Source organism: Aegilops tauschii, chromosome 6, assembly GCF_002575655.3.
Source record: "Aegilops tauschii subsp. strangulata cultivar AL8/78 chromosome 6, Aet v6.0, whole genome shotgun sequence".
NCBI classification, from domain to species: Eukaryota; Viridiplantae; Streptophyta; class Magnoliopsida; order Poales; family Poaceae; genus Aegilops; species Aegilops tauschii.
The window spans coordinates 82,179,720-82,203,895 of NC_053040.3; the positions used below are offsets into that span (position 1 = coordinate 82,179,720).

The window sequence follows — 24,176 nt, forward strand, 5'->3', positions numbered from 1 at the left end:
TCGGTTGTAGGAATAATTGACGGAACTACTTTGGTTCTTCAGTCCTATGAACTGTTTCCAAAGGTTCATTAATCTCGTCAAGTAGTATTGTCCTCCCACTCACTCCTTTAGTGGAAACTCTTTCTCGAGAAAGACTCAATTTTTTGCAACAAACACTTTTGTCGTCAAATGAGTGTTAGAAGGAATACCCAGTTGTTTCCCTGGGATAACCTACAAAGTAACATTTGTCTGATCTGGGTTCGAGCTTGGTTGGTTGTAAATGTTTTACGTATGCGTCACAACCCCGGATTTTGAGATGCGATAAACTGGGTTTCTTCCCATGTCATAACTCATATGGTGTTGTCTTAACAGACTTAGACCATGCTCTCTTTAGTGTATAAGTTGCAGTTTCTAGTGTGTGGTCCCAAAAAGATAAAGGCAGATCATGAATATACATCATAGACCTAACCATGTCTAACAAAGTTCGGTGACGCCTCTCAGACACTCCATTCCTCTGTGTAGTTCCGGGGTGTGTAAGTTGTGAAACAATTACCGATCACTAGGATGCTGGCTAAATTCATTCCTCGGATATTCACCTCCATGATTTGATCCTAGAAACTTGATCTTTTTGTTATGATAATTTCCGACTTCGTTCTGAAATTCCTTGAACTTTTCAAAAATCTACTTATGCTTCATTAAATAGGTACATAACCTTACCTACTCAAGTCATTAGTGAAAGTTACAAAGTAGAAGCATCCACCATGCCCTGGTATGATCATTGGTCCACATACATCACCATGTATTATTTCCAACAGCTCACTTGCTCGTTCAGGATGACCCGTTCATGCTACTCTGCATGGTTTCGTTTCGATGAAATGGAGCCGGGGCAGGAGCCCTTTTCCTCTAAGAACACTTTTTTGTTTGCATCTAGCATATTTGCACCAACTTGCTCTACTCGAGAGCCATTAGATTTATCAAATTACACGTCACTAGTGAACGCATGCATTGGATTTTGCGACGGATTCTATATGATTATGAATTCGCTCCATAACCAAAATGAAATGTTCCAATAGATTTAGGCTCAAGTTTAGATAGTCGATGATATTTATTGACAATGAAACAATTACTACCAAATATATTTCAACACGAGGCATTTACTACCAAATATTTCAACGAACCCAAGGATTGTTTTTTCTTTTTTTCTCGCGAATACGCAAAGCTTGCGTATCTTTTCATTGATAGAAGAAGAGAAAATGAGTACAATAAAACGTACAACACATGACATGAACACACATGAGCATGAAACCCAAAGTAGGGAGAGGGATGCTCAGCCCGAACACGGAAAAGACACAACAAAACCCACCAAGCCTAAAAGTCGAGAGGCTGACCGAATGGGCACAACATCAAACATCTTCAGAGCCAACACTGGGGACACCGCAAGCAAGCAAGATGATGCCTTCAAGAAGGGAAACGGCATTGTGACGTCGTCGCCATCCGATCCAATGAATCGGACCTAGAGTTTCCCCCGAAGCTCGAAGAGGGGCATGGTAAGAGGCCATGGCAGCGCCTCCAACAAGGAAAACGACACCCACGAGTGTCGCTGCTGCCAGCATCGGCAAGCCGAGCATGGATTTCGCCAAGCCTGTGTCCGTGCAATCCCATAGCCACCAGGTGAGGAACTGAAGATATGGAAGCCCGCCCGCCGATCGATCGCCACCTCATTAGGGGGAAGGGTGGGGCTGCATCTGCCGCTGAAAAACATGAGCTTTGGAGCCGACATGGCGTGTAGGAGGATGGGGTTGGGGAGGCAGCAAGGTAGAGAGCTGACGCGGATGGGTAGGGGTGATGACCGGCGCCGTCGGCAAGCCAGGAACCGGAAGGGGAGCGCAGTTCCGAGCTGCCGAGGATGGAGTAGCCAGAACACCAGCGAGGCAGAGAAGCTGGAAAGGACGCAAACCACGCTGGTAGGACGCCGACATGCCATGGACACCGGAGAACGCGGGTTCGTGAGCGTCGGGACCAGGGCGGAGCCGGCAAGGATCCACCGCGAAGCTTCAACCGCTGCCAAAAAAGACACTCGTGACCTCACACCTGCAGATGTTGGCACCGCAACTCGGAGGAGACGTCGTCAGTGACGGAGAGTGGCCTGCACGGGGCAGGGCCAAGCCTCGACCAGCCCGGCCACCTCCACCCAAGGGCCTTGCGCACGCCCCCCACGAACAGCAGTGCGAAGAAGAAGGGTTGCGCCGACGGAGGAGGCAAGGGTGGGAGGGGAGGAGCACCAAGGGCGTGACCGCGCCGCCGCACCAGACAGGCAGGGGAGAGGGCAGCTGTTGGAGGAGGGGAAGGCCGCATGCGCCAGATCGGATCTGGGGCGATGGGGAAGGGGCCTCCGGCGCCAGGGAGACCAAAAACCTGCCCCACCACCGCCATCCCAGGCATGACGCTGGTTCCCCGGCAGGCCCTCTGGCAGCGACGAAGCAACAGAGGTGGTGGAAGGCGGGGCTTCCGGCGATCGAGGTTTCCCCCGTGTCGCCAGGTGCAGGCAACACGGGGTCGAGGCTGTTTTTTCGTTCACTGGAATTCAGTTCCGTCAACCGAAGGATTGTGCCCGGTGTAGCATTCGCATCGAAGCGCCCTTGACGTTTCAGCAGATCTAATGAACTAGATCACGGTCCGAAGATATCATCGCCGCCGGATTGCGGAAATCTTAGAGCATCTACAACCGGACTTAGACAAATCAGCTCGCTCAAACGTCCGTGGATGCGCCCGGGCGCGTCCGTGGGCACTGAGCGGGCACGCCTCAAATTAGCCACTTTGCATCCACCTCTCTCATATTTCATACCCTAGATCCATACAAAGCATGCAAAAGAAATTCTATGTACTACACCTACGTACTACCCTACCTAATCTTCGTCGTCGGAGATGTCCACGATGACGGTGCCGGGCGTCGGCTGGATGGGCGACTAGGAGGGCTCCGACTCATCCTCCTCCTTCTCGACCTCATCCATGTAGGCGAACATCTCCGCCTCCTCCGCGGCCTCTTGCGCCTGCATCTCCAGCTGGCGACGGCGTCTTGCATCCGCAGCCGACTCCGACCGGAGGGAATCGAGGATGGCCTACTGCTCCACCTGCAGATCCCCGTTGCCAGCGTCCCCCACATCCTCCTCCTCCGGCTCATCCCCCTCCTCCTTGTCCTTCTCCTCCTCCTCCTCCTCCTCCTCGGATCCACTACATCCAGAGGTAGCCCCGCGGCGACCCGGGCTTCACGCCTAGCCCGGATCTGCTCAAGGAACTCGAGTCGGCGCCCCGGCGTCAGAAAGGGTTCGTTGCTCACCCGCCGGCGACCGGGGGGGTGCATGGCTACTAGTCGGGCGGGTGGATTGGAAAGTGGCGGCGGTGGCAGACAGGAGGAGGAAAATGTGGATGGATGGTAGTGTTTCAGTGCTGCCGATCGACTTAAATAGCCGGGCAATGCACTACGCGGCCCGCCGGAGCTGCGTCACGCGGCGCCACCGGTCCGACGGAGGAGACGAGGTTCGGACCGCCGGGTTTGAACGTGTTTCCGGCTGGGACCCCTTCGTCAGTCCGACGTGGCAGGCGCGCCCGGGCGCCCCCTTATCCGCCCCATATTTGGGCTGGATATGGGGGGTGCCGGTCAGCCCAGGCGTTTGAGGCTCGTTTGAGGCGTCTGTCTGGATCGAAAAAACGTGACCGGTCAATGACCGGGCGGTCCGCCTAGGCATATGAGATGGGTTTGAGAGGTCCCGCTGTAGATGCTCTCATCACATCACCATAACCATGTGGTAAATATCACCTGAAAAAAACATGTGGTAAATATCAGAACCACTGCGGTACAAGCCGAATGAGGGGCACGTGAATGTTGCTTGTGCATGCCAGCACTCGTTCACTCGGCAAACACGCATGATGCACACCCCACTTTTCCCCTCCAAAGCAAAAACGCGCTGCCATTCCCAGAAAAAGCCACCCCTCAAAGGGGAGGAAACCCCTGCGCGCGCCATCCGGGCCGTCCGTCAGCGAACGGCACCGGCATCCGAAGCTATTGCATCGAAGAATCTCGATCCTTGTGGGAGGAGGAGAGAATACCATGATTGGATGCCATATGGGATGATGCTCCAGAGTCCATGTACCACTCTTGATTGCTAGGAAGCTGCATGTTCTGAAGTGCGTTCAGCAAGGCTGGATCAAGTTGCTGGTGACCTCCTGGATATCTTGTAGATGGTGACGGCATCATGCCACCGTTGTTGGTGTGTTGCTGACCATATGCAGTGTACGCCTGGAAAGGAGCTGCACCGGGGTGAGGACCAAGGACGCCGGCGCTGGGAGCACGCCAGCGGGGCTGCCACGGCGCAGAGGGAGGATGTTGTTGCTGTTGTTGAGCCCGAGTCGGGAGGCCGGTCCATGGGTTGAACATCCAAGGATTGTCGCGGCCTCGTCCGCGGCCGCCTCCACGTCCGCCGTTTCCACTGTCGCGGCCAGGGTTGGGGTAGGGCGTGGTGGAGTGTGAGGCTGCGTTGCGTGAGTCGTTGTTGTTGTACCCAGTGCCGCGGCCAGAAGAAGGAGCACGCTCCCCGCCAGCATGAGGGAGGATGCTGTTGCCGCTTGCCCAGAGTGCGGTTGCCGCCGCGTTCTTGGCGTCCGTCTTTTTCTGCGTCTCCTTGAGGACGAGAGCGGAACGTGTCTGCAGGAAGGATGGGAACGGCACCTGGAACGGTAGAAAAGACCAAATATGACTGAATTGTTCATTGAGGCCGCGGAGCACCGTGAGGACGAGCGTCTCGTCGGTGGTATTTTGGCCGACATCACTGAGAGCGTCGGCAAGAGACTTGAGTTTGGCGCAGTAGTCATGGACAGACATGTCCCCTTGTGGAGTGTTGCGGAACTCGGCATCGAGAGCTAAGGCGCGGCTTTTCTTATTGTTGTGGAAGAGGTTGGCAATGGAGTCCCAGACTTGCCGCGCCGTGGAGCCGGGAGCCATGATGATGTCAAAGAGCTCGATGGAGATCGAGCCGTGGATCAGGAGAGCACCGTGTAGTCATCGCGTCCCCAATCAGAGGTAGGCGACGTGTCGAAGGGGGTGGTGTCGGCGGCGCCGACGACGTGGCTGGAGAGGCCGTAGCGCCCGAGGGCCACGAGAAAAAGCTCACGCCACCTGGCGTAGTTGGAATCCTGAAGATCAAGAGTGATGGGAACATATGTCTTGATTGAAGCAGCATAGGAGGGCGGTGATTAGTTTTTGAGATCGAGTCTTGACAGGAGAGGAACGATGTGGCCTGATACCATGTAAATTGGAATATACCGGGCTGCTCAATGCCAGCCAGGTACGGCCTCAGGTACAGCCTCCTCGTATATATATGCATCCAGAAATTACAGAGTTTGTGTACAATACGAATAGACCAACATAGATGAAAACTATCTATTTGGTAGCTGCTTGACTTGCACTCCACGTTGTTCATTACGATGCGGCTCCGTCGGATGATCTGACTCTAACAAAGAACACTTTATTGCTTACACCTAGCATATCCGCACCAACCTGCTCTACTGGAGGGCAATTAGATTTATCAAATTACGCATCACTAGTGAACGCACGCATTGGATTTGCGGCGGATTCTATATGATTGTGAATTCGCTCCATAACCAAAAAGAAACATATCAATAGATTTAGGCTCAAGTTTAGATAGTAGATGATATTCATCGACAATGAAACAATTACTACCACCAGATATATTTCAATGCAAGGCATTTACTACCAAATATTTCAACGAACCTAAGGATTGTACCCGGAGCAACATTTGCACCGAAGCTCCCTTGACATTTCAGCAAATCAAACGAACAAGATCAGGATCCGAAGATGCCATCGCCATGGGATTTTGCAGAAATCTCATCAAAAACATCACCATAACCATGCGGTAAATATCACCCGCGAACAAAGGAGAAGAAAAACCATGCGGTAAATATCAGAACCACTATGGTACAAGTAGAACGAGGGGCACGTGAATGTCGCTTGTGCGTGCCAGTACTCATTCACTCAGCAAACACGCATGATGCACACCCCTCTTTCCGCCCCAAAGCAAAAACGCGCTGCCATTCCCAGAAAAAACCACCCCCAATTAATAGCGGAAGGGGAGGAAACCCCCGCGCGCGCCATCCGGGCCGTCCGTCCGCGAACGGCGCCGGCATCCGACGGCCCAAGTCCCCCCACCACGTCGCGCGGGGCCCACCACCACCCCCACCCTCCTCCTGGCTTCCCCCCGTCACCTTCTTTCCTTCCTCCCCTCCTTTATTACCCCCTTGGTTCCGTACCAGCCCGACGGAAGCGAGCGCGACGCCGACGACGACGAACGAAGACCGACGCGCGACCGACCTAGGGTTTCGCGCATTCCCCCGCCCCGCTCCCCCGTCGGCATCGAGGTACGGCCGCCCCCTCCCGCCCCGGCAGCCCCTCTCGCTGTGTTGCCTCCTGTTCGATTCGCGATCCCGGCGTGGCGGGCCAATCTCGCCGCGCGCCGCGGCGGTAGCTTGGGTTGCTTGATGATCCTGGATGACGCGCTCGACTTTTTTTCCTGCTGTTGCGGGGGTGTTTGCGGTGCTTCGGTGGGGTTCGTGGTTCCCGATTCGGTGCGAGACCCAGGGATCATGGAATTGCTTTCGCTTGTGCTAGATTTTTTCCGGGGAAGCGGGGGATCGGGAACTCGAGATTGGTTATCGGGGGACTTATGCTTCGTGGTTGCCTGTTCTGGTCTCAGTAGTCGATAGCTTAGTCGTTAGCATTCGGGCGTACTTCGCGGCGACCAGCCTTGCTGAAATGGGGGGCGCGATGGGTTGAATGGCATCACGAAGTAGATTCGGTTCCCCGTCGTGTTCTATTTTCGTTCAGTATCCACGGGCCTCAGAGTAGCTTCATCCTTGTGATGGAGGCTTGCTGTGAGATTAACGATTGCTCTTGTTCCTTGAGAATGTGGTATGATAAGGTTGTAGCTTCCTGGTTAAAATTTGGGTGCCTGCATTGGAGCTTGTAGACAGTAGGCTGATGAAATCGTATTTGTTTGGGGTTTCAGCTAGTACAATTTTCTGTCATGCTATTCCTGCTCTGCTTTTATTAGGTAGTTATCCTGTAACTGTTGATAATTTCTTTCGTGTATCCAAGGGATGTCAGTTACTCTGTTATGCCGAACTAATATGCGGAATCATTTTTATCAAGTGCAAGCTGCATCCACTTGCTGTATTTTTTTCTTAAAAAAGACTTAACGTCCAGTTGCTGTTAGCTAGGTTCTTGTTGCTCAGTCCATAGATAATTGCGCACCCATGGCATGAAACCCCTAAGTTTGCTGTCCCGTAAGTAAGTAGGCTCTTATATATCAGTGTGTGAGCTTCTTTGATTGATGCATACCCAACCTACGGTGTGATACATTTTTCGCACCCAATGTACTCTCTAGTGTATTCTGGCCAACTATTATGTGTTGATATCTTGAATTCCGAGGGTCGTAACTCACATGAAGAATCAACAGCTTACGCTGATGGAATAATGTGGGGATGCATTTCATCTATTTTTCTCTTAATAATGCATACCATTTTGCACTCATCAAAGTGTCTGATCATCTTTGATTGATGTATATTTTACCTAAGACGTGATACGTTCTCCACGCATAGTGTACTCTGTACTGTATTGTGGCAAGCTACTATATGTTGATATTATCAATTCTGAGGATTATAACTCACGTGAAGAATCGTCAGCTTAGGCTGATGAATAATGTGGAGATGGATTTCATCTAATTTTCTCTGAATAATGCATTCCCTTTTGCACTCATTGAAGTGTTTTTATATCAGAGCGAACGAGTTACGTTCTCGACATAATTTGATATGCATGCAAAGTGTAGTAATATGATAACTGATGAGTCATGAGTTCACGGCTGTTTGCACAATACTTATGTTTCCTTGATTGTTTTGATAGGTCTGCTGAATCTTGAGCAATGGAGCGGTCTTTTCAGTTGAATCCGCATGCCACTCCTTTCGTGCCTGCCTCCAAGTCTCCGTTTGCGGAAAGCTTGAGAGGAAAGAAGGACCCTGAGAAGCAAGTAGATGAGACTGAAAAGAATGAGACCGCTGACAAGTCTGCCGGGTATCAACTCCCAGAGTCCCTTTCTTTTGATGACTATGCTGAAAGCCTAGGAAAGATCAACATCTCTACTGAGTCATCATCAAAAGGAGAAGGTGCTGAGGCAAGTCACGCGGGTAACCATCTCGCCGTGGTGGAATCTCTCTCGCTGATGTTCCCAGATGTGTCTGCTGACTTCATTCTTGAAGCACTGAAGGCCAATGAATTCGACGCAGTACTCACCATTGATATGCTTTCCGATCTGGTACGTGAAATTCTCGTATCCAGTACACTGATTATTTCTATGGTGACCTGATGCATTAGATTCTGTACCTAGTGTTCTGTGCAAGCCTGGTAACCGAAACAAACACCATGTCTTATTTTTCTCTCTAGCCAAAGCACAGCCATTGCCATCTGTAGACAGCATTAGCTGAAACCATTTCTCATTGCTAATGATCTTCCATGCTGAACTCCTTTCGGTGCGAAGCTGATGACAATGTTATGGTGTCCTGATGCATTAGATTCTTTACCTAGTCTTATGCGCAAACCTTGTAGCTGAATCAACATCATGTTTTTCCCATATAGCAGAACACAGCCATTGCCATCTGTAAACATCATTAGTTGAAACCATTTCTCATTGCTAATGATCTTCCTTGTCGAACTCTCTGTTTCAGTGTGAAGCTGATGATAACGGTCACTCCGCTGAAGTATCAGGAAAGCCGGAGCACCATGGCCCTTCGTCCACATAGGCGGCATGAGAAGTCTCCAGCTACATCTGGTCCAAGCCACCGTCATCAAGACTCAATGTAGCGGAGTACAATTTCTCGATTCTGCGAAGAATTCACCCCGAAGTGTTCGATTATTAGTGCCAAAAGCAACAAGTACTATGTGTTTGGGGTTTTAAATTTCGGGTGGGATAGCTGGTCTGTTTGTTGGAGTCTGCCTCATCGTGATGCCTGGTTGCAAGTTGTACAGCTCTTTTGGCGTAGCCGTTTAGACTCCAGAATTCGGAAACCCTGTGCCGCGGGCTGCGCTTTCATGAACCTATGCATTGCCGTGTTCTCCCGCGTTCCAAGCGGGGAGGAGACAGATCATTCGCCTTATTTGGTTGTGTGGTGCGGGTTTGCATGGGTGCAAAGATATCCGATTTCAGTTGGTTGTGCTTTGCAGAAATGGAGGTGCCTTTGCGTGATTTGACTGAATGTCATATTGAGGATTCTAGTGCAAGATTAGTGGCAATTGTCTTCTACTGATATGCCTTGGTATGAGTTCGGCTGCTGCAGTTAATCCTGAAGTGCTATCAAGTGGTAGCTGTAGCACATTTTTTTTTTGAAACAAGGCAAAAGACTTGCCATTTTCATTGATTAAGAAGAAGGTTTAGACATAAGCCACGAGGCGGCAAAAAGGAAAAGGTCTACTCTCGCGACATAACAGTAAGACCAGAATGGGCCTCCTCTTTGATTTTTGCGATAACAATGGAGGTCGGGGCAGAGACATTTTGAAAAATTCATGCGCTGCGCTCCTTTCAAATTTCCCACGAGACAAGCATCATCAAGGAGGCGATGGCCTTCCTGTAGCCACCTAACCTCCACCATTAACCGCCTTGAGCCACCAATCTCTAAGTGAGTCTTCATGACGCCAAATCATCGGTGAGGAGTCAAGGATGCCAAGCCAAGTGCAAATTTTGGTCCAAATTCGAACAGTGAACCTACATTGGAATAGGAGGTGAGTAGCAGATTCTTGCACTTGCTTGCAGAGAGGCCACAAATTGCAGCTTGGCCAGCCTCGCCGCAGTAAACGATCGGCTGTCCAGACATGATTTTGGAAGATCAGCCAAGCAAAAAAATTGCACTTCGGTGGAGCCCACATCTTCCAGATTGTAGCATTCATTGGACAAAAGGAGAGACCGGCAAATTGCGCCATGTAAGCCGAGGAGGCGGAGTACTCGCCACAGTTTGTGAACTTCCAAGTTATAGTGTCTTGGCTTCCCTGGTTGAGGGTTACATCAGCAAGCATCCCCACAGGGTTGCAAATTCATGAATATGGGCCAAGGTTAGCCCCTGCTGAGTGTCAATATGGCTGATCCAAAGGTTATCGTCAAGAGCTTTCCTGACCAGGCACGTTTTCTTTTTTGGCAACTCAAAAATCTTTGGTGCAATGTCTTTAGGACGGAAGCCGTCCAGCCATGGAGATTCCCAGAACTTCAACCTGAAGGTCAAGAGGTGTTAGGTGGTAAATGGCAATGGTAGTGAGCACAGCCTTGACCAAAACAATGCGCCCCTGGCGTAGCTACATGCATAGCCGACCAAGGTGGAAGCTTTCCAGCCACCTTGTCCTCCAAATACTGAAAGTGGATACGCTTTGGTCTTGTGACCGACAGCGGAAGACCAAGATATCGCATGGGGAAGGTAGCCCGGACCGCCGGGAAGGCCTGGAAAATGTCGTCAAGGTCAATGTTGCCGCAACAAATGGGCGCCACAAGGCTTTTGGCGCAGTTGGTGACCAAGCCGGTAACCTCCCCAAAAGAGCTCAGAGTCGAAGCCAAGAAGTGGATATCTTCCTTGATCGGCGCAACAAAGATAGTAGCATCATCCGGGCCGACCACGAAGAGGATGCAGCAGGCCTTGATCGGTAGCCTAGGCGAGGATGTGATGGAGTGGGTCAATAGCGAGGACAAAAAGCAGAGGGGAGAGAGGATCCCCCTGCCGAAGACCACGCCCATGCTTAATTGGATCACCAGCAACACCATTTAGCAAGACTCTAGATGAGGCCGTGGATAGGAGGGCGGAGACCTAATCTCTAAATCGGCTCAGAAACTGGTGGTGATGAAGTAAATCCATTGAATAATCCCATCTCACAGAGTTGAAAGCTTTCTTGATGTCAAGCTTGAATAGCAAGGATGGAGCTTTATTGCGGTGCAGCCGATGAGCCAAGTTGCAGACGTACATGAAGTTATCATGGATACTCCTTTTCTTGATGAAAGCACTTTGAGTATTGGAGCTATAGCACATCGTTTTCAATACGATGGCCTGAAAAGGATGCCACTTTGTTCAGGCTTTGCTTTGTAGTACTCGTCAAAAGCCGAATTGTTGCTTTTAGTCTTACAATTCACCTCCTATCGCCTTTGAGTGCAATGCAGTGTAGACTCATGGGGCTCATCGAGAATAGCCCCTATGTCTCAAAAGGCCCTTCTTGCACACAACATTCATAAACAAAATAAAACACAAAAGCTATTTGAAGTTGTAGGTTTCTGACAGTAAATTATTTTCATGAGATACCGCACATAGTAGATATCTAAAAAAAGGGGGAGACTTGATCACACATAGAGTAGTTCGGAACAAAAACTAGAATTTCAGATAATTTGAGAAAGGAGTGTGTCACAAGTGTAATAGGAGCAACTGTCGCAAAATGACCATCCAAAAGATGATCATTTCATGGCTTGCCGAAAACAAAAACGAATCAAATCAGATAGTCCTATTTCTCCGTCTTGCTGACTGGCTTCCACCGAGCCAAGTTCGAAAGGATTGAAAATTGTAGCACATTGTTTTTCATTTTTCAACACGATGGCCTGAAAATCGACAAAATCGACCTGGTCGGCTGGGACCTCATCTTGAATAAGATATCTCAAGGGGGCCTTCTCGCACAACAGCCAAAACCAAAAATAAAGCGCAAAAGAAGAATAAATCCGTGGCCGCAACCTCGCGAGTCGCGAAGCGCACGCACACAGAAACAGAACTACGAGCTCCTCGCCCTCGCCTCCCCCGCTCCACTCCGATTCCTCCTCCTCCGCCGCCGCCGCCGTTCGATCTCCGGGGCTCCGGTCCCAAGCTCCCGGCATTCTCCGTGAGGTTCGTTTCTAGGCCTCCGCTTAATTCCCCCCAAAGCGGGGCCGATTGGTGCCGAGCTCCTGTCGCGATTGGGCGCGGTGGCCGCCTCTGTCCCGATTTCCGCGTGCGTTTCCTCGCTTGTTTGGGGGATAGGAGTTGATCCGTGGGGGGCGCAGCTCTGGAGGTTCTGGGTTTCCCTTGAAATGGACTACTGAGTCAGCCTAGGAGTCTGACGCTGCTGTTCAAAACGAACAGTGAGGTTTTTCCGTCAGTAGGGCAAGGAGCGTCGGTCCCTTGTAGTTTCGTCAGTCTAGGACTCTGAGGCCGCTGTTCCGAATGTGTTCTGCGTAGATGAAGTTACCGGCCGCCGGAGATTTGTACTTCTGTTCACAGTTTTGAGTGGAAGATATACTGAATTTGACTGCTAACAGGATGTCTCTTACTATTGTTTTTCTTCAGGAATTGCTATGGAATGCTTGACTGCGAGTTTCGCCGCGAGGTAGGCTCTGCTGTGGGTTGTGCACACATCTTTTGTTCGGATGCTGAATTCAAAAGGGAAATCCGACAAAATGTGGCGGTTTCCGTTGTCTCTCTTGAGTTAATTTGACATGGTATGTTGATTTTTTCTTGACAAGGAATGCGGGTAGGGATTATAACTTCGTATGTCCGAGTAAGCCCGCGGGCGAGAAGCAATGGATTCAAGGAAGGGTTCTCTGCTATTTTACAGCTTACACAAACTCTAGCCGATGCTGCAAGGTTGCCACTGGGGTGTACCCCATCAGCCCAGTTGTTGGCAGACGTTCACGCTGGAGATCTTTCGCAGCAAGTTTGAATTTAGAGAATGGGCCTGCACCATTGAGTTCGACATCGTCTTCATCAGGGCAGACTAGTGAGCAGCTTACCTCAGACCAGGTATTAGTCAAACTCGGTATTATATCGTTTCACATGTGAAGTTAATCATTCTGAGCACATGTACCACTTACTCATGAAATTAGCTGTTCCTCTGTGTTTACAAAAGAACTGCAAGTTGACACACTCTGTCTAAATGAAATGTGGCTAGAATTGTTCTCGTACCTCTCGAAATAGTTATACACATATTAGTTAATACTACTTGTGAAAAGGGAAAAGCAATCATGCTTGCATATGTGGGTGCTTAAGCTATGTAATGTTGGCCACACGTGATGCTTTCGGATCTGTTAAAAGAGGCAGCGGTGATTTATAAATCTTCTCTCGTTATTTTGCAGTTGAAATCTCTTTTGGCTGATAAAGAACGAAGTAAGCTTTTGAGAAAGCTAAGTGAAGCAAACCAGCTGAACCGGTTTCTCAAGAGACAGGTTCTATTACTGAAATCATAAACCATACATCGAATTTACTTGATTCATGGTAAAGTGTGGTGTTGTATGACTGGCCTTCTGAGGAATAGTTCGTTATTCTGTTGAAGAACTGCATATATACATTCATAATTTCTTATTTTCATAATATATATGCCAGGAGCTCTGACCCAAGCTGGTCCTAGGACTCTAACCTGGGTATGTGAGGAGGCTACCACCAAACCACTGACCTGCTCCTTTAGATTCAAAATTAGCCGTCTATCCAGGCCGGATTTGTGAATTGCGATGTAGGTCAGATACGGTGATCTTTTTAACCGGGGAAGGGTCGCATCTAGAACTCTTCTGCTACTTGCATGTTACAATTGTCAGTTCACATGACACTGTCTGCTAACTCAGCAAGAAAATTACCAGTGATCATAAATATAAGAATTCTGAAATGTTATATGTTAGAAGCGGCATAACTGTTTTCCAACTTAAGCTTATCACGGACCAATGAGGTTTTGTGGGAAAAGTATGTTTTGTGTAGACAGCAGCCCGGGATAGAGTTGATATGTAAAAGTCGCATGATGCCATTTCTCTTAATAGTGCTAGGTCATTACTGACTAGATCTTATGTTCTACAGTCGCAAATAAAGGATGATGCAATTGTAAAGTTCAGAAGTGAACTTGCTGTTTTGGAACTTGAACTGCAGGTTAGCATTTTCTTTTTCGGATTGTTTAACTGTTATGCATAGTTAATTGGATTGGCTCAAGATGTTGTCCGGTGGTCATGTGTTCCAATTGTTTTGGCCCCCTTTTGTGTCCTGTTTATCAACAAAATACATGTTTGGTCCTTTCTGTGATCATTCAAAAGCAAACTGCACAGTTTTTAAGGTGACTGTTTGGTAAATGGTTTGTTGCTGATCAACCCCCCTTATAATTATGCTGATTTCACTTTGCACAATATTGTAAGCTCTTAGATTTGTCTTCCTCAGTACTGCATGTATATAACTATGTTTTCTTTACTGGTTTTGTTCAATATCGTCTTTTGCTCATGTAAGTAACCACTACCTTTGATGCTTGTACTGGAAAACTTTGTGCGTCTTAACTCTTTCTTTATGTCCACAGGCTTTGGTTGGCCTAGCTGAAGAGATTGCTAATTTTGATGTTCCATCAGGGTCAAGGAAGGTAAATGGAAAATATATTCAGTCTCATCTTCTCTCCAGATTAGAAGGTAATTTAGCAGAAAGAGCTACTGTTGGCATGATTGATGCTCTCCATCATTACATTTGTCATTGTTACCTGTTTTGCAAAGACATTTGACAATAGTACGGCAGCTCACTTAACAAACTTTGCCTTGAAGTGGCCCACTGAATTCAAGCCGAATGATGAATGCCTATCCTTGATGCCATATCTCCATAGGATTGAATGGACAGTACTTGAGTTGATTAGTCGTGGTCCATGTACAATCCATTGGAAATAAACATTTATTTGCTGTTGATCTGTTGTTAAATTTCTACATATTATAGTGCTACGCTAGGTAGGTCATGGAACTGAGGTTTGGTGTCTTAGGCCGGTGGGATTGTTCCAGTTTGTTAAAGAACTCCCTAGGTATTGACCTGAAATTTGTGGCCTACCCACTGTAAAAAAACATATCTAATTCACTTAAACAAATTGATCCTTTGTTGTATTGATCTGTTTGGTTGTCATAATAAGTCAACTATAAATTCCAGCATACTGGAAGTCACAATTCGGCTAGCATCATTGTTGACTGGCATGGAATACCTAGTGTCCCTAAGCAGGCAATGGTGACGATCCTTTGTCATTTATAACTGTAGTTCTCACTGTCATGTTGTGAGTTGTGATATGGATATCTGATATGCAAAGTAGGTAGGTTGACAGTGAGATCCAAGTGCATTTATGCTTATTATAACTGTGATCTGATATTCTGAGTGCTAGCATTTTATGATTTCTCAGATCTAAATTTCGTCATCGATATATTTCTGTCCTCACATTAATAATATTGGAGAAACTTCATGCTTATTGCAGCCTTACAGCAGCTAAATATGCAGAGCAGTCTTTAGTGTGTTCTCATCCCTTTTTCGTGTAAGGAAAATTGGCATGCCAATAATAATAGTTAAATGTGCTAAGCAGTGCCAGGCCAACAAATGTTCATAATACCCTTTTTTGTGTCATCTAGTAGCATAACAGTATCCAGAGCTGTATTAAAATATTACCTTGTTTCATACAAGCATGCAATGCTCTAAGTTAGACTTTATGTGAAATCGGCTGACTGATAATACCGTGTTTGCTTTCCTGCAGCTGTCCATGACAAGGTTATGGCACAGATAAAGGACATCGAGTCTTTAAGACCTCGAGAAATCACTGTCCATTGGGTTGGCATGGCTGAGGTAAACAAATGTTTTTTTACTGAATGATTATATAGAATAACATCTTGCACTGCTATATTTGTCCTTTCAGTTTGTGAAATACATTCTTATGCCTCTGCTTTTGTCCTCATTCTCATTTTGCTTCGTCCTTGCTCACCATGTGTATACAATTCATACCAGAACGTGCAAATTATGGGCTCCTTCGATGGCTGGTCACATGGTGAGGCAATGTCGAGAGAATATTCAGGGGATTATGCGAGATTCTCTGCGACTCTGAGGCTTAGACCTGGGAGGTATGTTTTTATCAGTTCTGCGATGCTGCCACGCTCACTCTGATTCATTAAATAAATCATCTTCATATGTTTGTGTGCATAATAAAGCTACGAAATCAAGTTCTTGGTGGACGGGGAGTGGAAACTGTCATCGGAATACCCGATTACCGGCGAGGGATTGACACAGAACAATAAACTCGTCGTGCAATAGCAGATTTTTGCTGCCCCTTAGAACTGTATTAGGATTGTACCAGATTACTACCATGGGTGTTCTCCCGCGAAATTCGTGTTCTATGAAATGCAAAGCCCCATTTGCTTGATTGGGTCCGCATGCTGTCTTTGTAATTTTGCCTCTTAACTGATCTACTGAAGCCACTTAGGAAAGGATCCTTCTTCCATGAATCCATGTGGTAGGAGATGATCAAATTAGTTTGAAACTGTTACTGCATATAAAATACTCTTCAAGGAACAAAATTCCATCCCTTCTATCATTATTCAAACAATGTACCGTGAGTATGCAAAGTTACAAAGTGAATCTGCAGAATTTTGAAAGCTCTACCTGACTCCGACGCATGTCAAGGAAGTGACAAAGCCTCCTCATCAGTAACAGCTGTATGGTTAAGGCATGCAGAAGCAAGGCTAATCTGAGCTACCACAAGAGCTCCTATGGTTATCAGCTACCACCTCCTGCACCATTAGCCTGACAACTGGGGACACCACTCCAGCTCCGCCAGCCATAGTTGCGGATGCCGGCAGTCCTGGGGCAACATCAAGGCACTCCTGGAAATCGGCATCGCAGGACAGGAGCACCCACTCATGGTCGTCGTCGAGGTACTTGACGTCGAAGGCGCCGGCATCTAGGCCCAGCCTCTTGGCCACCTCCTCCTTCACCGCCGCGACGCCAGCGGAGCACGACACCCTGAACCTGATGATGTCCCCTCTGTAGTTCGCCTTGATGGTCACCAGCTCCCCCTCCGCGCCATTGCTGCGCCACAGCAAAGACTTGCGCATTGTGGTTTTGGTGAGAGGTGGAGGATCTTGGCTTGAGCCTTGGGAGGAGGTGTCTTCTCCTAGAGCACTTGACAAGCATGGCAGATGAGGGGCTGGAGCTCGGCGAGAGGTGGAAGAAGCAGCAGCAGTCGGCTTCGGTGAGCAATCCGCCGATTCGATGGCCCTGATCTTGCCGAGTGCACGGTTCACCTTGCTGATCTTCCGGAATGGCCATCTTGATATGCCGTGCTGCCTGCAGATGCGCTTCATCGTCGTCGGGCACACTGTAGAAGAAGAGTTTCAGTTGCCTCATACACTAAACATTTCAATTTACGAATGCCAAATTACAACATGTTTCGATGACCTCGGTCATAGTAAATTCTTTGTGGTGTTCATCTTGGTTAATTTGGTGTCGAAAATGTTCTTACCGCCGAGGCTCCTGGCAGCATCTTTCAGGCTCCCTGAGAAGTATCCTTGCAGCTCCTTAAGACTGACAGGTCTTCCGGCCTTCCTTCCGGTCTTCTTCTTCATCTCCGGTTGTGGTACACGATCCTCGGCTCCACTTTGGTCTGCGCCATGGACGCCTCCTGCTTGATCGCCGTCCTCCTCGTCTGAATCATTGGTATCATAGTCCCCACGATCGTTCAGTTCATGGGCAGTGTCAGCATCGGCAAGAACGGCCTCCAAGGACAAATCTTGCAGGTCGCTCGTCGCCTCCAGGTGATTGCCGGAGCACTCCTTCCTGATCGTAGCCGCGACGGCGTCCACCATGGCCTTCTGCTCCCCGGCGCTCCTGCAGTCCGGCGGGAGGAAGAACTCCAGCACCACGCATTCCTCCTCTACCTGGCCGTCGTCGTCGCCGACGTCCATGGCGGACTGTGGTAGTCGCAGGGGCACGGCGAGGCACCCTGCCAGGCCGTGCATGCGGGCGTAGTGCGCGAGCGGGTAGGCGTCCTTGGACCGCCTGGCGACGTCGGCGCAGAAGCGCGGCCCTCGCACCGCCGCCGCCTCGCCCACGAGCCCCTGGCCGCGCCGCAGGTGGTGCTCGGCGCAGGCGTCGCGGAAGCCGCCGTAGTGCGCGCCCAGGTGGAATGGGGCTCCGGCCGTCGTCAGGGAGAAATGTTGGTTGTCGTCCTCGACATCCGTGCTGCTGCACTGCTTGCACCTCACCCAGGCCTGCGCCAGTGGCAGCTCGTGGGCTTCGCGGACGGCGGCCAGCAGCTCCGACACCTCCGACATGGCCGCCTGAGTCGCCTCTGAGTTGCATATCTGCACATCAGGTGTTCATTACTAAGAGGTGGCTTTGGTAGACGAACATGAATGGATTGTATGACAAACAAATTTTGTTTCCAAAGTTCATGTGATTACGATTACGACTCTATTGAGTTAATCCGAAAGAGTAAGATGTAGAGAAAATGTGTACGAACCCATGGTTCGCAAGTCGCGGCACGCACCTCGGTCGGTGGCACAGGGTGGCAGATCTCCGAGCCTCTCAATGACACGGCCTGCATGCATAGAATGGCAGAAAATGTTAATCTTGGAAGCCTTTTGGATTCATGGCGGCTACCTAGCTAGACATTTCATGGCGGCTACCTAGCTAGACATTTCAAGGCGGCTGTTTATGTACAAGGAGTAGTACTAGCTTGTACGGTGGAGCGAGAATGCAAGGAGGAAGGTAGAGGAGAGACGGACGGACGGGTGACCTGGAGGGCCTTGCAGAGCCTGTGGGCCTCGGCGGCGAAGCGGGCGGCGGGGGCGGCGGTGAAGACGAGCTCGAGGACGGCGAGGCAGCGGCGCGGGTGGGCGGGGTCGAGGATGGGGAGGGCGAGGCTGGCCTGGATGTCGTAGATGAGCGCGTAGCTCATGCGCGCGTACTCGCCGGTGCCGTAGAACTGCACGTTGGGCGTCCACTCGGGCGCCCGCGCCTCGAACACCCGCCCCGGCAGCCCGCGCTCCTCCCACGTCACGCGCCTGCCCTGCCCGCCGCCGACGGCGAACACGTGCGTCAGCGACACCGTCCGGTACTGGAGCAGCCGGCGGCACCTGGAGGGCAGCACGAAGGGCTGCCCACGGGTGGCCAGCACGCGGCGGCGCTCCCCGTCCCGCGCCGGCGCCCAGACCTGCACCAGCGCGCCGCCGCCATCTTCGCCGGCGCCGCTCGACTCCTTGTACAGCCGCAGCGCCCGCGCGATCCGCTCCTTCACCGCGCCGCTGCCGCCGTCGGCCTCGTCGTGCCCTCCTCCCCGGCCGCCGCCGCTCCCATCGCTGTCGTCGCGGTCGCTGAGCCGGAGGCTGAAGCCGCCGAGGACCCGCTCCATGCCGGCATCCACCTCCATCACCATTACACCCAGGTACCAACAAACCAGCCTGCCGCTCAAGAAAGACCAAGGCAAAAGATCTGTGGGTGACTGCGATCAATGTCGAGCCGCAGCTTCGCAGATCCTAGGTTAAGCCGCGGGGCTGGTCAGCGTCGGCTTCTTGTAGTTTTATCGGTGTAGGAGTCGCGGTGACGGCCTGCGATTGGTCGCCGGCGTTCGGGGGCCGGAATATTACGACGCGGCGTTGGGAATGTGCCGATCCACGGTGGAAGGGGGGCTATGTCGCTGTTAAACAATGCCCGTCGAGGGATTAAACAAACTTATCAGGTTATCATCGCCCTGGCTGTCCCCTCCCTGCGGCTTCATTTGGACGACTTTGGCGATGCACTTGGACATGTTCCGTGGTACTGTGGTACTACATGGTTCTTGCCGTGCTTTGGAGCCAAAGAGGTTGGCTCTGAAGAAAGGTTATCTTATGTGTGAGAGCTGCTTTATCTGGACGTCTTTTAAAAGATATAGTGGCTTCTTTGATTCAAAAGATTTTCATAGGAATTTTGGAGGATTAGAATCCTTAGGAATTTTTTCTATGTTGGTTGTTTGATTAATAGGATTTAATCCTATAGAAATTTTCTTTAAGGATTTTTTTACTGCTTCCCATAGGATTTCTAGCATCCACTCAAACCTCTCTGAAAGAATTCTTTGTTTTTCCTCTGATGCAATCAAACAATCCTATGTTTTTCCTACTCCGGCGTTTTTAGACTCCTGAGAATCGATGAAGCACTAAGCTGTTTGGGTTGATGTTTGGATTGTTTGATTTTACATGGTAGTGAATTTTCTCCACATTTGGTTTGGAGGAATTCCAACATATGAATGAGGTCCAATGGCGGCGAATCCTAGCCTCCGCACATCTGGCCTACGAGAGGAGGGGGGGGGGGGGGGGGGGGCTGGTGGCTTGGTCGGCCGTGGCATCGGCGATGTGTAACCAATGGCGGCGGTTCTAAGGCGGTGCAATGGTGGAGTGGTAATGTCGTGCCTCGCAACCATCCCCATCGGACTCTACCACACTAGCACTGGAGCACTTGCGTGGAAAAACTGTTGAATATATTGATGAGTTCAGCTCTCCGCTTATGCAGTAGTGCATGAATGGCATGCATTGCTTGGTTGTGTGGTGTTGTCCCATGCAAGGGATTCGCGCAGGTGCCACGGAATGGTTCAGATTTCAATTTTCCGTGATCATGGTGTGTGGATGTTCCCCTCCATACATCATCTCTTCTTCAACAAGTGGTGTTCATAACGCACAGTGACTTCGGTTTGGTGGTGCTCTTCAAGTACTAGTTCTCAAGTTCTAGGATAAAAACCCCAGGTTTGACATTCGATGGCTGCACCTGGCAATGCCGACGTTTATGCGTCATTTTCTTCTGGAAGACATTGCTTTGAAGATTGTCAGGTGTGTTCTCCGGGGTTGAAAGATCCTAGATCTGACCTTCACAGCTTGGATCCGGCGATGGAGGCGCTTGGGTCCTGCCCTTCCTGAAGGCATTGCTTCTGGAAAAGAAATTTGTCATACTTAGTGTGTTATTGAGGGCGGTGGATGATGTTGTTGATTGTTTGCTTGTTGTGTGCCATAGGTCCCGTGACTCCCCATTTTCTTTAGTTTACTTTTTTTTGTGCATCCTCAGGGTGTATGACTAGGTCTTGATATTATGTTATTGTAAAGACTGAGTGTAATTGGTATCATCTTAATTTTTCTATAAAGTCTTAATATTATTATATTAATTGTGTCAAAAAAGCATATCACCATGATGTTTAAATCATGCGTTTTTTTACCATTCCCTGCACTTTCTTCCAAAGTGTTATTAGTACTCGCTAGAGGCCACCATTATTGACGATGAACAAACATATACTTCATCCTTTCCAAAATATAGTGCGCAGTATATATTTATAAAGTAGAATAACTTCCACCAAATTTATAGTGAAGATTATCTACATATGTAGTATCAAATATATACCACGGGGAAATATATGTCATGAAATCTAATGGTACTGATTTGATATTATAAACATAACTTTTTCCCCCATAAACTTGACCAAGTTTACAAAGTTTTACTATTTTTTATAAAATGTCTAATACATCATATTTGGAAAGGAGGGAGTACCACTTAAAGTTTCCAATTTAGAGAGAATTTGAAGTTTTTAAAAATGAAGTTGGCAAAAAATAACAAATCCTTCGTCTCTTGCTAGGGATAGATGAAGGAAAAAAATTGAAAAATCTAAAAATCTGACGTCAGATTTTATCGATTTTTTTTCATGACAATTTATGTTGGTATGAGGATGGTAAATTTAGTTGGCGAGCACCACAATTTCCTGACAAAAAGATAAAAATAAATAAACTGAGGCGGATTTGCCCCGCTTGCCAACTAAACTTGTCACTATCGGCAAACATAATTTACCATTAAAAGAATTCGATTTGCCATGTCCAAAAATTTCACGTTAGCTGGATATATTCGGGTAAAAACAAAATCCTTTTTTTGCTACTACTCCCTCCGTTCCTAAATATTTGTCTTTGTAGAGATTTCAACAAGTGAATACTACGAAATAAAATGAGTGTATCTATACTCTAAAATATGTCTATATATCCGTATGTGATAGTCAATTTAAAATCTCTAAAAAGACAAATATCTAGAAACGGAAGGAGTAGAAGATAAAGACCAAATGAACTGAGGTAGTAGCCAGGATCGTAGGCCGAGCAAGAAGGGATCGGCACGCGAGGGAGGTAGTACTAGCAGCTGGTGATCATCGATCTACTCGCTCGGTGGAAATAGTAAACTCGACCGGAGGTGGGGTGTCCGTTCAAGCCCCAAAACGGCAACCCAAGTAGTACCAAACCGAGAGCAGACAAGCTAGCTGAAGAAATGCACCACGTCTCCGTTCAAGGACTCGGGAACCCAACCGGTGATGGCTTTTTTTACTGACCACGCTAGCTTCATATGCATGATGCATGCAGTGCATGGCCTAGCTGCGATAGATGTCGAGCCTCAGCTTCCCAACCGCGCTTTTGGTTTTCTTTATGTGTGGAGGTGACGGGCTGCGATTGGTCGCCGGCGGATATGCCCACCAACGGAGATTAGATCCGTGTTAGTTAGTTTGAGCTAGTTTAGGCTTAAATAGTCTTAAAGTATCCAAACATATGGGCTAGTTTGAGCTAGTTGCATTTTACCCATCTAAAAAAACAATTCCACCCAAGAGGTGCTAATTGAAGCTAGTTTTTCTAATGTGCATTTATTGTTCATCTAACCCTGTTATTTAAACACCTTTTTGGCTAAAGGTTAGTTCAAGGTTAGTCATGAGTTAGAAACTAACTTTAACCTCTAGCTAAATTAGAGTATCTAATGCCACCAAGTGATTAAAAAAGCTTATTGTCATGTCGCCCCTGCCACTTTGGACTTTGGCGCTGCAATTTTCTTTCATTTGATTAAGTCACTGGTCTACTTGGTTAGTATAGCTCCGTACTGCCGCTTTAATTCTTCTTTCTGGGGCCTGGGGAGGCTCCTCTGCGATCACAAGCAAAAGACTGTACTCCCTCCTTCCATCTATATATAGTCTAATGCGTTTTTCAGGACCGTCTTTGACTATTGACAAGATTAATAGTACATGAGATGTATAATGTGAAAGTTATACCATTGTTGGAAGCTCTTTTCACATACGAATTTGACGGTATGCTTCGTGTAGGTTGCATGTCATATATTATTGCTCTAACATTTGGTCAAAGTTAGGCTCGAAAAACACATTAGACCCTACATAGATGAAAGGAGGGAGTAGTCTCGATGATTCAAGATTTTGTTTTCTTTAGTATGGTGCGTTCTACTCCATCCGTTTCGAATTATTGAAAAAGGTAGATGCGTTCTTAAATTCGATCAAATCTATAGAAAAATATCAATATCTACAATGCTAAATTAATTTTATTAGACTTGGTTAAATATAGAGAAATTCAAGATTGGACAAAATTTAGATTACAGACAACATGAAACGGAGAAAGTAGATTTGCGGGACAAAGATCGAGTCACAACATACGATCATGAAACAACACATCTACCCGGATGCCTCTAAAAGAAGATGCCAATCTTTCAGCGAATATGCAATTCGGCCCCCGAGCTCATTTACACCCTGTGAACAGTAAATTCAAAAACAGATACTGGAAAAATTCCAAAACTTTTATGGTGAAAGATGCTTGAATGTGTGATGTCCATGCCAAGTTTCAGCTCATTCGCACATCTGAGTAGCTCTTAGCAAAAGAAAACAAAATCATGCCCGAACAGTGCAAAAACAGTAAACCTTTCACATGCCCTAAATTTGTCTTTTTTTGCTCAGAGCTCGTCAAATGTTCAAATGCGCTGAATATTTGCACGGACATCACGAACTCAAGCATCTTTCACCACAAAACAATTTGAATTCTTTTAAATCTTTTATTATTTTTGGATAATTTACTGCTCACTCCCGGGCTCCAAAACGCCCCGTCCTTCTTTCAGGCGCAACTAATAAACTTTCTTTTAACAGAGTTGGTGAAATGTCGAGATGCAAAAAGTAAAACTATAGTTGACAACTTGGAATAACCACTACATTTACTTTTAAGTAAAATTTCATAATGTAAGGCGTATTACTTTTAATTTCTCATAATTTCATTTTCATCCCTTAGAAAACGGAAAGTATATCTCCCTTAATTGCATGTATATTCCTTTGTAGAGAAAAAAAGGAAAATATCTCTCTCCCGATTGCATGTATTTCTTTCTTTTTTAGGCTAAATGATTTACTTGCTGATAATAAACTAATTAGCCAAGGGTAATTTTGTCCAACATTGTCTATAATTATGTGTCTTGCTAGCCATGCCAAGAATAATATACCTTACAACTTACATAAGAAATGGAGGAAGTAATACTTTAGTTTATTATTATCACCCACTCAGGTGATGGTCTCTTGA

At 47.9% G+C, this 24,176-nt stretch overlaps 4 protein-coding genes across 6 annotated transcripts; 2 read left to right on the forward strand and 2 right to left on the reverse strand.

The window, feature by feature from the left end:
* Nucleotides 1-4,039: 4,039 nt before the first annotated feature.
* LOC141025842 (uncharacterized) lies at nt 4,040-4,978 on the reverse strand. Its single transcript, XM_073501766.1, has one exon. The coding sequence runs from the start codon at nt 4,976-4,978 to the stop codon at nt 4,040-4,042; it is 939 nt and encodes a 312-aa protein (XP_073357867.1).
* Nucleotides 4,979-6,260: 1,282 nt separating this feature from the next.
* On the forward strand, nt 6,261-9,198 carry LOC109739059 (uncharacterized). Its single transcript, XM_020298134.4, has 3 exons — nt 6,261-6,411; nt 7,952-8,360; nt 8,770-9,198. Exons 2-3 carry the CDS (start codon nt 7,971-7,973, stop codon nt 8,842-8,844), a joined length of 465 nt encoding a protein of 154 aa, XP_020153723.1. The 5' UTR covers nt 6,261-6,411; nt 7,952-7,970; the 3' UTR covers nt 8,845-9,198.
* Nucleotides 9,199-11,756: 2,558 nt separating this feature from the next.
* Nucleotides 11,757-16,367, forward strand: LOC109739061 (protein PTST, chloroplastic). 2 transcript variants are annotated; one of them, XM_020298138.4, is made up of 9 exons: nt 11,757-11,943; nt 12,382-12,421; nt 12,558-12,834; nt 13,167-13,256; nt 13,876-13,944; nt 14,360-14,465; nt 15,554-15,642; nt 15,802-15,914; nt 16,002-16,367. In XM_020298138.4, exons 2-9 carry the CDS (start codon nt 12,390-12,392, stop codon nt 16,102-16,104), a joined length of 879 nt encoding a protein of 292 aa, XP_020153727.1. In that variant the 5' UTR covers nt 11,757-11,943; nt 12,382-12,389; the 3' UTR covers nt 16,105-16,367. The 2 variants fall into 2 exon arrangements, with proteins under 2 accessions (XP_020153727.1, XP_020153728.1); XM_020298139.4 differs by having other exon boundaries at nt 11,787-11,943; nt 12,570-12,834.
* LOC109739060 (protein NLP3) lies at nt 16,354-20,037 on the reverse strand. 2 transcript variants are annotated; one of them, XM_020298136.4, is made up of 4 exons: nt 18,587-20,037; nt 18,311-18,388; nt 17,312-18,152; nt 16,354-17,167 (listed from the first exon to the last, which is right to left on the reverse strand). In XM_020298136.4, the coding sequence occupies exons 1-4, from the start codon at nt 19,223-19,225 to the stop codon at nt 16,533-16,535; spliced, it is 2,193 nt and encodes a 730-aa protein (XP_020153725.1). In that variant the 5' UTR covers nt 19,226-20,037; the 3' UTR covers nt 16,354-16,532. The 2 variants fall into 2 exon arrangements, with proteins under 2 accessions (XP_020153725.1, XP_020153726.1); XM_020298137.4 differs by having other exon boundaries at nt 18,338-18,388; nt 18,587-20,036.
* Nucleotides 20,038-24,176: the final 4,139 nt, after the last annotated feature.

What these genes read in the sequence shown, in the direction of transcription:
- LOC141025842 (XM_073501766.1), bottom strand. Translation starts at nt 4,978, where the DNA reads ATGGCTCCCGGCTCCACGGCGCGGCAAGTCTGGGACTCCATTGCCAAC.
- LOC109739059 (XM_020298134.4), top strand. Translation starts at nt 7,971, where the DNA reads ATGGAGCGGTCTTTTCAGTTGAATCCGCATGCCACTCCTTTCGTGCCT. An exon ending in TTGATATGCTTTCCGATCTG is followed by an intron (nt 8,361 to 8,769) that starts GTACGTGAAATT and finishes TCTCTGTTTCAG; the next exon opens with TGTGAAGCTGATGATAACGG.
- LOC109739061 (XM_020298138.4), top strand. Translation starts at nt 12,390, where the DNA reads ATGGAATGCTTGACTGCGAGTTTCGCCGCGAG. An exon ending in AGCAGCTTACCTCAGACCAG is followed by an intron (nt 12,835 to 13,166) that starts GTATTAGTCAAA and finishes GTTATTTTGCAG; the next exon opens with TTGAAATCTCTTTTGGCTGA. An exon ending in TTTTGGAACTTGAACTGCAG is followed by an intron (nt 13,945 to 14,359) that starts GTTAGCATTTTC and finishes TTATGTCCACAG; the next exon opens with GCTTTGGTTGGCCTAGCTGA.
- LOC109739060 (XM_020298136.4), bottom strand. Translation starts at nt 19,225, where the DNA reads ATGGTGATGGAGGTGGATGCCGGCATGGAGCGGGTCCTCGGCGGCTTC. An exon ending in GGCTCTGCAAGGCCCTCCAG is followed by an intron (nt 18,389 to 18,586) that starts GTCACCCGTCCG and finishes CTATGCATGCAG; the next exon opens with GCCGTGTCATTGAGAGGCTC. An exon ending in CCGCGACTTGCGAACCATGG is followed by an intron (nt 18,153 to 18,310) that starts GTTCGTACACAT and finishes CCTGATGTGCAG; the next exon opens with ATATGCAACTCAGAGGCGAC.